Source organism: Rhinolophus ferrumequinum, chromosome 12 (genome assembly GCF_004115265.2).
Source record: "Rhinolophus ferrumequinum isolate MPI-CBG mRhiFer1 chromosome 12, mRhiFer1_v1.p, whole genome shotgun sequence".
Taxonomy (NCBI): domain Eukaryota; kingdom Metazoa; phylum Chordata; class Mammalia; order Chiroptera; family Rhinolophidae; genus Rhinolophus; species Rhinolophus ferrumequinum.
In genome coordinates this window covers 64,373,497-64,387,604 of record NC_046295.1, presented here as the reverse complement: position 1 = coordinate 64,387,604, position 14,108 = coordinate 64,373,497, and the positions used below count along the sequence as shown (strand labels likewise).

General features: G+C 41.1%; 1 protein-coding gene across 7 annotated transcripts in view; it reads left to right on the top strand.

Annotated features, from left to right (window-relative positions):
• Positions 1-14,108, top strand: part of SUSD1 (sushi domain containing 1) — a 115,278-nt gene that overhangs the window by 5,451 nt on the left and 95,719 nt on the right. For all 7 annotated transcript variants that reach the window (XM_033123694.1, XM_033123693.1, XM_033123696.1 and 4 more), the window contains exons 2-3: positions 5,702-5,815; positions 8,476-8,631. In XM_033123694.1, the coding sequence (XP_032979585.1) occupies positions 5,702-5,815; positions 8,476-8,631 (270 nt within the window). The remainder of the gene's footprint in view (positions 1-5,701; positions 5,816-8,475; positions 8,632-14,108) is intronic.

Genomic DNA, 14,108 nt, shown 5'->3' with positions numbered 1-14,108 from the left:
TCTTCCTGAGTTTGGGGCCCCCTTTGCTTATTTCCTCGGGTCATTTGATCTGTTTGCACATGTCTCCACAAGTTTGAGAGACAGGATCTCATGAAGGTTGTGCCGTGGATTTATTGGTCTAACTGTGAATGGCTGGGGATTAGATTAAGATTCCCATTTGAGCACTCCATTTGTGCTTTTAAACTAACTTCTTCCCTTGGCAGTGGACAAAATCCTTTCATTGTATTGTCTAAGTCCATCTGCTGTTATTTCAGAAGTGCCTGTAAGTTGTGGCTTGCATGTTGAAATAAGGAGCAAGAGGAGTTTGCTCAGGCTGGCAGCCGCCGTGCCATCTGAGGTGTGGGTTTACTTGGTGTGTGGTGGAGAGGAGGGATGGGTGAGAACTGAAAATCTGAGGAAGCTGAACTTCCAACTTCTGAGTCAGGTATCGCTCAGGAGGCTGGGAGGGTGGGGGAAGGAAGGGAGTGATTATGCAAAATAAGATGCTATGGTTCCTAGAATATCAGCCCATGAACAGGTTGGCATCCGTCCACACAAAAATGTTGCTTTGGGTTTTGAGTTTTTGCATCACATCACTCTCTTCATTAGTATAATTGGGAGTTCACTAGCTGTTGGTACCTTCATTTCTTCATTAACCAAGAGTGGTTGAGTGGTTGTTATAAAATGTGTAGTATATTTTTTTGTTGAAAAGAATAACATCACAAAAATACATTTGCTTTCCATGTATTAGCTCATTTACACTAATTCTTACAGCCACCATATGAAGTAGGTTTTATTATTATGCCCATATTACAGATTTACAGGAAACTGAGGCACAGGGATTATCAAGGATTGCAGTTAGCAAGGGGCAGTCCAGGACTGTAATCTCTCTCTTAACCCTGCTCTTAACCACTATGACAAATACCAGGCACTGCAACTTGATTGACTTGTTTCTAACAATAACAATACGGAAAGAGACATAAATATTCATGTAAATTATCTCTTTGTCAAGTGCTTTAGAACTCATACAGCATTTCTGTTTCTCATTTAATCCTTCCAACACGATCTCCATCTCACAGACTACAACTGGAAGACTGACAATTTAACTTGCCTAAGATCACAGAACCAGGGAGCGAGAGAGAAGACACCAGCCTAGGTCTCCTTCTCTCATTGTTGAATGTTACTAAAGCTGGCTTAGTCCCTGCACAGTGGAGAAGGGAAATGAATCTAGGGTGGGAGCCTGAACCGGGGATACAATAATAACAAGTACTTGTCAGGCCTTTCCTCCTCTTCTGTTTTCTGCTAGCAATTCTAGGCATCCCTGGGACAGGCAGGGGTGCCCCTCAACTCTGCAACAGTTTCCTCAGCCACCTCTCTGCTCTCCTGAACAGAGTATTCTGATGACAAAACCAGAGTCATCCTTGACGTGGATGTGAACCTGCCCCTGACACAATTCCTCCTCAGGTTGTATAGCCAAGGCATGTGATCTTTGTATTGGCCTGGAGAGTTCCTCTCCCTGGGGTTCTCTCTGTCCCTTTGGTCCCAGTGCTGTGCTATGTATGCATCATTCTAGACTTGGTGAAAGACTTCTTCAGTATTGCTTTTACCTTCCTCAGGGTTCTGACCCACGTCCTGGAGGTTCAGATAGATGGGCAATGCAATGTATAGTGTGGTCCAGCTGGGAGCTTTTAGACATGCCGATTCTCAGACCCCATCCACACCTACTGAATCAGAATCTCTGGGCTTTCTGTTTTAACAAGCTCTCCAGGTAGAGTGACTAGCTGTCTCCATTTGCACTGAATTGAGGGGTTTCCCGGGACACAGGACGGATTGGTCATGCTATCTGCAGGTGATTCTTGACTGAGCCGGGGACTGTTGAGCAATGACCACTGTGTGTGTGTGTGGTCAGAAACAGCCCCTCCCTCCATCTGTCTGGGGCTCTCCCTGCCCCTTTGCTTAGGAGAAGTTTTTTTTTTTTTTTTTTTCCCTTCCCATGAGGCTACTTGGTCCCTCAAGCATTAAAACTCAGAGGGCTGCCCTATAAGGCCCTGACGACTAGGCTAATCATGGCTGAATAAGTAGCTTCCGCTGAGGCCCCTCTTCCTCTGGAAACCACTTTCTCTTCTGCAGGTGGTCTGAGAAGTCTTTGATTGCCTGGCGCACATCTTGCCTTTTTTGCTGGTATGGGGAACAGACATTTATTATTGAACCAAACATACCAGGTACTGTCCTTGGGGTTACACTTAGGCTAAATTATTCTTAATGGGTCGTTAAAACATGTATCCTGAGGATGAAGTGTCAGAACATTAGCGGGAAAGGGCCAGTTAAACCCTGCTACTCAAATGCGCTGCATCTGGGCGCTTGTTAGAAATGCGATATATAGGGCCCTACTCCAGACAACTGAATCAGAACCTGCAGTTAACAAGATCCTCAGGTAATTTGAATGCATTGTAAAATTTGAGATGCCCAAAGCCCTAGTTTCACAGATGAAAAAACTGAGACCCCGGCGGGTTAAGTGATTTGCTAAAAGTCATGCAATTCGACTCAGATTTAGGATCCAGTTCTAACTCAAGTGCTTTCCCTCTGAACTGGGCTGTCTTCCCATGAGGCCATATTTTGTTTGGTTCTATCTTTTGAATGAAGTTGAACTTAATTCAATGTATTAAAAACAAAAACTTTAACTTCTGTCCTTCACTAGTTTAGACGGGACTTCCTTTAATTTATGAGTGGGTGGCATTACTTTGTTTCCTTTCTTTTCTTTTTTGGTTATTAGATTTACTCAACAGTTATATGAAGTAATTATTTTCCACCTGATGTAAGTTTCTGGAATTAGATGTATATAAATATGGCCATCTTTATAAAGACAAGTATTCCATAAAAGAAAAAGGCCAAACATTTTCCCATTTTTTTGTTGAGTTCATTAGTATGGTGTTTATATCTGTTATTGCACTAGACACACACGCTGTGCAGAATGTTCATCATTATGTGGTTGATCACAGCTGGGCTTGTAGACTTGACCCAGGATCCATTATTTAAAAAGGATCTGTGGTGTCAAGTGGTTACTGGGCTTATCATGGCGATCACTTCTTTAGGTATATAAATGTTGAATACCTATGGTGTACACCTGAAATGAGTATATTGTGTGTTAGCTATATTTTAATAAAAATTAAAAAGAAAGTACTTCCAGGATTTTGGTTGCATGTGATGATGATTTGATAGTGTCCCTATGGAACGGTTTTAAAATGTGTGTTAAAATGTCAACGTGGTTACATATATTTAACCCATATTGATGGACATTTTGGTCGGGGACTCATTCTCACTTCAGCTTTGTCTGTTGCCCCTGTCATCAGGAGCTTCTCTGGTCCATTTTCTCCAGGTTGTAAAACTCTATCTTATGCCGAAGTTAGTGAGGGGAATCTGAGCATTTAACTACTCCTTATCCATATTTTCAAGAACTTTCAGGCCTATCCCTTAGGTTTGCCTTCCTCAGTACTCGGTGACCCCCAATTCCTGACTGTCTTGGGGTTGGCTTTTAGTTCTTCTTCTCTCTCAATTTCCATATGTCCACCTCTTCCATCTTCTGAAATACTGTTGATGTCCTTCACCTGCTATTGTCTCTCCCAAGGTTTATACCTCCCTGGTCCTTGATGTCATTTTTTGGGGGGTGAGGGAGGTTGAGAGTATATTAAATCTGTGCTATTTAACTGGAAGTCTTTCATTTGTAATTTAAAACATCTTTTATGTACTTTTTGTTACAAGCTATTTCTTATTCCTAAATTTGTGTGTTGGTACATGCTCTTTCTGAGTCTGTCCCCAGTCTTGAGTTTTGACTACTAGTCTTTATGATGGACTGACTTTGGGGCAGTTTTCTTTTCTTTTCTTTTCTTTTTTTTTAATGAATTTGAATATACTTTCATTCAAATTCATTCATTTCATTTAAATCTTAACATATATATATACACATAATATATAAATATAAATAAATATATATAAACATAAATAAATAAATAAATAAATATATATATATATCTTTACTAATTCCTAACCCCCCATAAACCTCTATTTTTTTATTTTTCATCTTTTTAAAGCTTACTGCATTAAAATTCTAGGTTTGTTTTCCTCTGGCTGCCTGCTTTTCTTTCTCTCTTTAAAAATATAAAAACATATAAAACTCAAATTTTCTGGAGTAGATAATTTTTTTTTTAATATCTGGTATAAAACATTTCAATTTTGAAATCCTCTCTGTCCCAAGAATTATTTAGGAGCGTGTTCTGTAGTTTCCAAGTAGGTTTTCTTTTGGGGATACTAGTCTTATGTTTTATTTTGTAGTTTTATTACATTATTACATGGTAGTCAGTATGACTTCTACAAGTTCTACTTTTTTGAAACTTGTTGTAGTTTTCTTTATGGTCGGGTATGATAAATTTTGTAAATATTCCATGGTTAATTTGGTATTACTTAGTGACAAGTAGTGGTTTGTCTCATTTCTGTGTTATCTTTTGTTTTTCAAAAAAAAAAAAAAGCAAGCATGGTTAAGAGTATTTAGAAATCTCCCCTCTCTGTTGGTTTCTTGCCTGGAGCAGCCTGAGGGCTAAGTCTTTATTACCTGGGGCCAAGACTGAGATGAAATTCCATGCTGAAAGGTTCTCCTTACTGGGCCACTCCTGAAATTACAGACACTGAGAATGCAACACAATATCCTACCAGCCTCTGGTAGGAATTCTTGTTTGATCTTGGGCCATATATCACCATCTGGTAGATTTGGGAGTTTCAGGAATTTTAGCCCCAAACATTTTTGCTGCTTATCTAAATAACTGAGATCTGGTCATCTAGCTGGGACCTGGTTGTTATCTCACTGGCATTTTAAACACCTTCACTGTTTCCCTAAAAGGAAAATGGGTAAGGGGTAATAGACAAGTTCTCCCCTCCATTCGCTTTTTGAATTGTAGCAAGTAGGATTGCGGGTTCCTTTATCCAGTCGGTTAATAAAAATAAATCGAATGTTTATACTGTACAAATAATAGCCTGTGGACAAATAACATAATTCCTGTCCTTGAGAATCTCATTCATAATACCAAGCTGGGAAGACAGAGCTGGCATAGAATATAATCAGAGACTAACATGGCTGACATGGCAATGTGCAAGTGTTAGGGGGAGCACAGAGGAAGATGCATTTAATTTTCTTCAATAATGGAGGAATGGGGAACATTGGGGAAGAGCTCAGGGAGAATGTGACATTTAAGTTGGGTCTTGAAGTAGGAATAGGTGCTAGCTGGACAAAGAAGGAGGGATAGGCATGCTACTTGAAGGGAACATCATGCCTATGGCATAAAGTGTGACAGTGGAGAGCATGTATGGGAAAAAGTAGTTGGCCTCCTGCTCAGGGACTACTGGTGTGTGGTTTGGGTTTGGGAACAGTCCAGTTGGAGGAGTTAGCCTAGAGTTATACAGTTAAGAGCATTAATTGCCAGGTAGAGGAATTTGCACTCTACTCTGAGGGCAGTGAGTACTCATTGTAAGTTTTTAATGATGGGATCAGGTCCTTTTTTTTTTTTTTTTCTTTTTTTCAAATTTATTTTTTGTTTTTCAAGGATCAGATCCTTTTTAATTTTGATATGCAAAGTTTGGTTCTCCATTGTAAATGTTTACTACCCAAAATATGATTCGTCTAAAGTAGGTGATTGAATTTTTCTTTTCCTGAAATATACAATTTATGATTCAGGTTTAGACATCTGTGCCACTTGTCATGAACACGCTACCTGCAAACAAAGAGAAGGGAAGAAGATGTGTATTTGCAAGTATGGATTTGTGGGCAACGGGAGGATTAAATGTGTCGGTAAGTTAATTGAAAAGTTGAACCAAGAAATAAGATTCTCTAGTGTTAAGGAGTTGAATGTCCTTGGGGGGGAAACATTGTTATTTTGTTCACATGTTTTTATTACAAGAACTTTTGTCAATTATAATAAGTCTTTGTTTTAGTGTTTGGACATATCCTTTTTCTGGTGTTTCCAAGGAAATATCTCTCATGTTAGAGGTCATTGAACTTGAATCTCTGGAAACTCTCTGACCGAACAAATTTGAAATCTGTTTCAAATCTTGAGTTTAACTTAACAACACCAGTGAATATTGCCTTTATTAATTTCTCTGGTTCTTTTGGTATAAAACTATTTATATTCGTACCATGAGAAAAAACAAAACACAATTGCTTGTTAGACTTTTAGGCTACTTGATGAAATACTGTTGCTTTGAGTCTTATGTCTACCAGAATCCATCCTCCATTTTTTTTGTAGTTAAGAGCTTTTGGATGACTTAAAAAAAAACAAAAAACCTTCTTCAGGTTAGAAACATCAGATTATTTTTTGCCTCATGGCATCCACCATGACACAATCCAGTTTCAGGCCCAATTCAGAGAGAGGGAGAGTTTCACAGCAACTTCATAAGAGTGAATGTAATATAACCAGTTTCCTCCCAGCAGCTTTCTTACGTGCAGTAAAAATATTGACAGTTTTGCCTTGAGGTTGTGGATTGACAGTGTATACAACTTTGTTGTGATATCTTTGTTTGTTTGTTTTTTCCTCTCTTAAAAAACCCCAACAACTCAGTTTTGAATTCATAACGTCACATTCTACTTCACAGACACAAGCTTTAACACACCACTGGCAATACCTGCAGGCGAGAGTTGTGCCTTCTTTGACCCCCTCTCTCTAGGATTTTGCCCATGAGAATTGTGGTTGTAGCCGTCCTGCAGCCTGAGGTTCCTAAGGGAATTTCTCCTACCCCGTCCTGCCTCACCACTTCTAGCAGGGGCTTGGAAACAAAGTTAGAGTTGAGGAGCCTGGATTATCCTTTTCTGCTCCCTGCCCTAATGAGGGCCTCCTCCCAGGAAAGCTTCCTGCCCTCTTCATTGCTCTGTGACTTCTGAACAACAGAAACTTCTCCTAATGGAAGTAGAGGGCTTTATTAATTTATGTGGTATTTGCCCCCAAATACTAGACACTGCATATGCCGGTACTTTGTCCACTGAAACTGTGCCACACGTTACAGGTGAGGTTATGCCTGTGCCAGAGGTTGAGAACATGGTATTAAGCTAAGGGACCTAAGAGTTCCACGGTCTCCTACATGTCTCTTCTGGTGAAGTCTGCAGGGGAGATATGCCTCAGAAACAATGGCAGGGATGGCAAAGGACGGGATATCCCAGTTGATGGGCCGCTGGACAGTGTCTGAAACCTGCATGCAGTGCTCAGTAAGCTGGACTGGGCACTTGGCCATGGCTCCAGGGCCCCTTCTGTCTCTCTAAGTGCTCGTGCAGATTTTACCACAGACAGTTTTCACCATGAATCGTGCTCCAGGTTCAATTAAATTTTAAAAAAGGTAATGCAAGAAAAATGGGGGGGGGAAACGACACCAGATTTTTTTTTTTTTTTGAGTTAGCAGGAATTGAATGCAATTGTGAGAGGCAATGGAATTGCTTCAAGGGAATCATTGCTGTAATAAAACGAACAAACAGAAAATCTCCAGTTCATAAGTTGATGATCTCCCTCCTGCCTTCCCCCTGCCCCCCCAAAATAACTGGAACGATCACCTCTAAAAGGGTGCATAAGAAATTGGTCGCAGGAGTTTCCTCTGATGGGTAGAGGCTAGGGCAGAGTTGGCACACTTTGGCCTGAGGGCCAGATTTGGCTGCTGCCTGTTTTTGTAATAGAGTTTTATTAGAACACAGCATTGTTCATTTGTTTACCTATTGTCTATGGCTGCTTTCAGGCTCCAAAAGCATGGCTGAGCAGTTGTAACCAGGGACTTATGACTGGCCCTTTACAGCAAAAGTTTGCTGACCCCTCAACGAGAAGACAGAGATGGGAGGGAGATTTACTTTCATTTTGTATTTCTGTCAAACTATCGAATTAAAAATACTTAGGGCAGGCTTTTGTGGACTCATCAAGCATCCCATATTCCAGCTCTACCTCCCTGGTGACTAATATCTTCACATAGGTCATTGATGATTAGCAGGAGCTGTTCCTGCCACAGTATTAGCCCTGCTCCCGGATGAGGCTTACGCACTAATTCCATTGTGTTTCCTGGTAACTCAGAAGTCACAAATTTTCCAGTTAATCACTGGATGTAAAATCGTCCTACTCTGGCTTTCATGAAAAAGCAAGAAGAATGGCTGAGCTGGAAAAGTGGGATGCTTTTTAAGTGTGGAAAAGTTCAGAATGAATCCCCTTCTCCCAGTCTTCCAGTAAGATCTGGAAGGTCGAGATGTCTGCCAGGTCGAGATGTCAGATTTCAGTCGTGGTTTCATACACACCTAGTGCATGACGACGAGGGGCCCATGTCCTGTAGTCTGAGAAGCATAGTAACAGGAAAAGAGGCCAGGGAAACATTAACATTGTCACAGAATATCAATTCCCAAATCCGTAGCACAGGAGAACAGTGTGGGGTGCTGAACATAGAATGGACTGATAGCCCTTCCTCTGTGTTGTCTCAATGTATCAACAGATAAAAATGAGTGCCAGTTTGGGGCCACTGTGGTCTGTGGGAACCACACATCTTGCCACAACACACCTGGAGGCTTTTATTGCATTTGCCTAGAAGGATATCGAGCCACAAACAACAACAAGACATTCATTCCCAATGATGGCACCTTTTGCACAGGTACTCACAAAGGGGGCTGCAGGGATGGCAGCTTGGTGATGGCAGAACGGTATGTGGGGTGTGGAAGATGGAGCGGGCAGGGCTGGGGCAGGGTGTGGTGCAAGGGAGGGACTCTTCCCGTAAGAATATCTATGAGGGAGATTTGGACATGGGCTGAGTGAGTATAAGTTAATATTAGGGAGATATTGTTAATTTTGTTTGATGAGATACTAGTATTGTGGTATTTGGGATAATATTCTTATTTTGGGCGATGCATGCTAAAGTATCTAGGGATGTTATTATGAAGCATCAGGAAGCATCTAGTGTTATTATATCTGTAAGGTACTTTATTTTATTTTTTTTCTGTAAGGTACTTTAAATGGCAAAATGTGAACAATTGTTGAATCTTGAGGGGTAGGTCTATGGGAGTTCACGGTAATATCCTTTTCCTTGTTCTGGGTGTTTGGATATTTTCCTAACAAACAAGGAGGGACTCTCAGAGATGGTGTGCCATCTGCAGGTTCCGGTAACCCCAGGTAGGGTGTTCTTGGGGTGATTCTGGTACATACCGGTTCTGTGCACACTGCCCACTAAGGGCCCAGGGGGTGGGCACTGTGATGTGGGCTCCTGGGACGTCAGAGTGCTGGTCCTATTAGGGATGTGGGCTCACCTCCCACGGGAATATGCTGAGTGAGGAGTGCAACTTTTCGGACCTCAGTAGCTTTGATGGTCGAATTTCTGGGCATGTGTTGGTTGAATACAAAGCCCTTCAAATTTTCAGCGGCCCTTGTATTATCTGAACGCTACTTACAGCATGTCTTGATAATACGAGTTCTTTGATTTTCTCAGAAACTCTTTGAACAGTAATAAAGAGGAAAGGCAGGGAAAGACTGCTGGCTCTAAGATGGTTTTGCATAGGCTTCATGACTCTGCTTAAAAGCTCTGTGATATTTAAAGGTTGTCGGGGAAAAGAAAGAGAGAGGAGAACATGGTTTATCTTTTTATCCATCAAGAACTACAGATTCTGATGTTCTGATTCATTCTCTCTCGACCTGTACAGATCCCTCAAAGGATATATTTGATTTGTTCTTGGCGTGAAGGGACACATTCCCTCAGAGAAGACATTTTATAATATCTTGTTGTTTTACATAGCAAAGTTACTTGCTACATGATTGCAGAAGTGCAGTGTTGCAGAATTAAATGAGGTGCATTTTTTTTTTAAAGATAGTAATTTAAAAAAACCTTACAAGATGATGATCTGGTGTTCAGTTCATTCAATACACAGTTTCCATGCTCTTCAGACAGCTAATTTCAGAACAAAGTGTTAGTGAGATGGGTAAGCAAAGGGCACTTAACTATAATCCAGAATCCACAGGGGTACTTATCTTGGAAGTGGTCAAGGGGTTGGGGAGCTTTCCTGAGGACATGATACCTGAAATTATGTTTTTAAGGCTGTGGGAGTTTGCCAGGAAAAACTTTTATAACTATCTATCACTGTAGTTCCCAAGGATGCATGCTACTTTTTAAAAGATAGGACAAATGATAAGAAGAAAGAAATATTTTATGCAAGGGTTAGGTAGGTGTGAGCCTAATAAGAACCCGTCTTCCTGGAACAAAATCCTGACCTAGGCTCTGCTTTTATTCTACTTCTTATAAGTATTTGGTGACCTTTCCATTTAAAAAAAAGAGAGAGCAAGAGAGAGGAGATAATTCACATATCATAAAATTCATCCTTTTAAAGTGTACATTTCGTGCTTTTTAGTATATTCATGGAGTTGTGCATCAGTCACCACTACCTAATTTTATAACAGTCCTCCCCCCCAAAGAAGCCCCATATCCACTGGCAGTCATTCCTGTGACTTTTCCTTTTGGGGTCTCCAGTTATCATTCCATAAAAGTTGATGGATGACTTTTCTTGATAATACTGAGTTTCTTTCAGAACCATGGTTGCCACAGAAACGTCAGTGGCCTTTAGCTGGGGCAGAAGCTTAGCAAGTTAGCCAGTGTTTGCCTGGAACCACAGGATGTGAATCATAGTTCTTGAATTATGAAGAATCCTGAACCAGGGGATTCTGGGACCATGTACTTTACAGAGTTCAAGTAAAGTTCAGGGGCTGGCCTCTTTGGATGTCACCAAGGATAGTTGAGGCATAAGTGTAGGGGTTCTAGTTCTGGACAACCTGCAGATGTTCTGGCCCCCAGGGCTGCCCCTCAGTGACTTCTGGGGACCCTGGAAACGTTGCCACAGTATAGAGCAGGAGTCTCTGTGGCACTTCCAGTGTGAGGGTGGTTTGACTTAGGTGGGCCGAGAGTAAGTGGAGGGAAATGAGACTGATGTGGGAATAAGGCCTGGGGTTGTCATTTCCTGACCACATGACTCCAGATAGGCGTGGTTCTAGTAAGAGCTGCTGCAGATTGCGGAATTCCTTTTTTATGACTCTGAATTCCCCAAGTCTTGGGAATCCATCTTGACTCTGATGGCAGAAGCAATCTTTTTTTCATAAGCTTATTTCCGGCAGGATCAGGGCCTGGTGCCATTTCTTCTAGAGAAATGTAATGGCATTTCAGCCTTGGCTGAGAAATGGGGAAAAGGGGGGAAAAAGAAGAGAGTGGATGCTTGGCATTCATCAGTTCCTGGAACCTCCTGCCCAAACCTGTACCCCACAGGTCTATCTATGGTGAGGTAAACACCTTCGTTTCTAGACATAAATCCCTGCCGCTACCAAGACCAGTGGAGTCTGTTGGTTTCTCTCCTAAGTCAGGAGCCTTATTCTCCACGTGAACTGTTGCCCACAAGCTTCTCGGCTGCTGGGCTGTTTCAGGTCCTACAGCTGCCTGCCGTGGCCTCTTGGCAAACGCATGGCCCCACCCAGATTCTGCGTGCTGTACGTGGGGTATTGCTCAATAGCACTGCAGCTGTCCTAACGTTTCTCCCAGTGTTCCCTTCAGGCAGAACTTTGTTCCCCAAATCCCAATCCTTTGTTTTAGCTGGATTTATTCCTACACAGTCATGTTTTAGCATTCTGAAAGAAGGAAGAAGCAAGGAAAGACAAAGCCAAGGAAAAGCACCCTGGTGGAGGGGTTACTGCTCCCTGCTGCGCAGAGCAGCGGTCATAACCATTGACTCTGTCTCCTTTCCCTGTGGAATCCCCCGATTCCTGCGTTGGTCTCCAACTGTGGTGCGTGAGGAATTCAGGACCCTGCTACCGTGTTTCCCTAAAAATAAGACCTACCGGGAAAATAAGCCCTCGCATGATTTTTCAGGATGACATCCCCTGAACATAAGTCCTAATGCATCTTTTGGAGCAAAACTGAATATAAGACCGTCTTATTTTCAGGGAAACTTGGTACTGCCTCAGCTCTTAGGAAGGAGAGGTTAAAGATTCTGAATCAAAAGATGGTTAAACCAGAGCTCTGCCCCCCAACTGCCACAGGCCTTGACGAAGGCACCATTGCTCACTCTTTGGGAGTGAAGGGGCACGCCTGAGATCCCCCTGCAGGTTAACACCTCCCAACACTTTACTCTTGCCTCTTACTTGCTCAAGCCCCAGCATATGGATATCCCAGGTTCTTTCTTCCCAAGGTCCTGTTGAGTGTATCAAAATACTCGTATTCACACAGAGTTCTTTTTTACTCTACTAATTTAAAGTTTTGGGAGGAGTAAGAAAGACAGGAGCTGAACTTAAGTTGATCTTTGAACTACCTAAAAGTAGACGTTCCTAAACAAACTATCAGTATTTACAAGATTGTGAAGGAAATGATTAGCTCTTTTGAGTTCAGGCTCTTTGCTCATCTCCGAGCATGAACTTGAACATGGTTCTCAATTTATTCAGCGACTGCTTTAGCAAAAGTTATGTTTGAAAAAGGAGGGAGTTGTTACCCTAGGATGGAGCTGTGGAAGAGAGTAGGGGTGAATGAGTCATGTAGTTTTGATGTATGTAATGATCCATGATTGTTCTTCCCAAAAGGACACAGAAAAATAAGCCAATATTTTTCCCTATGAGAAGGAAAATAGCTTTGTTTTTTCCACTTACTATAAAAAAGAACATATACTCATGTAGAAAAGTTAAGCAATTATGGAAAAGTATAAAGGAAAAAGAAAAAAAAAATCACTTAATATGAACCCAGAGGCAACAATGCTTAATATTTTGGTAAATCCCTTGTAAGATGCCTCTATGCATATGTACTGTGGCCATAATTTTAGATTAATAGCGTGTATGTGGTGTCCCACAATCCAGTATTTCACTTCTATAAACGGTATTATTTTCTCCATATCAAACTCCATGAAGTAAGAGAAGACAAAATTTACTTCCCTCACAACACGTGATCTTTCATGTCGACAAACAAATATATAACCCAAGAGAAATGAAAATCTCTGTCCACGAAAGACTTGCACATGAACGCGCCTGATAGCACAAACTGGAAATAGCACACATGTCCATGAACAGGAGGATGGATAAACCAATGGTGGTAGATTCCTGTATTACTCAGTGATAAAGAGGAATGATCAACTGATGCAGAGGAATCTCAAAACCATTATGTTGAGCAAAAGATGCCAAACGTAAAAAGGTGCACTATAAAAGATTCCATCTCTAGGAAGTACAGGCAAAACTAATTAATAGTGCTAGAAATAAACAGGTGGTTGCTTCTTGATGGCATGGGGGTTGACCAGAGATATGAGGAAACTTCCTGGGTGATGGAAATATTCTATGTCTTGATTGGAATGTTGGCTACATGGTTGTGTGAGATTTTTAAAACTCAGGACCTGAACACTTAAAATCAGTACGTTTTATTGTATGTAAATTACAATGCACTTAAAAAATACAAGAGGTAGATATACGGTACGTCTTAACTTAACTACAGGAATTCATTATATGAATGTACTGTGTTACTTAACTGATTTTTCCCCCCTATTGTGATTGTTTCTCTTTTCTTTCTTCCCCCCGACCCCCCTATTATAAGAAATGCTATAATGGACATTCTTGTACTTACATCCTTACAAATAATTATCTCCTTGTTATAAATTCTGGACTAACATGTCTTGAGGACCTACGGTCTGCCAGGCACTGTGCTAAGTGCTTTCCACATGTTTTATTTAATCCCCACAAAAACCCTACTGTAATTAGCTTCATGTTGTAGACATGGTTTAGAAAGGTTAAGGAACAGACATTAGTACATCTACTAAGAGGCAGACTCAGGTCTCAAACCTGGGTCTTTTTGATGTTCAAACTCATGCTATTAGTTGAAATGGCTAAATATAGAACATTAGGGCCCTAGATCAGCTCAGAGTGTCCTGCTCAGTTTTGCTTCTTCCTAGCAAGAAATTGTTCTGGCTGTGGATGAAGTCAAATAATCCCTTATATATGAGGTGTGATTGAAAACTACGGTGAATGCTTAAATTAAAAAAAAAATTATTACAGTAAAAGACACATTGTCATTAATCCCTCTCAAAATACTCCCCCTCGCTTCAAACACACATATCCCATCATTCTTGCCAC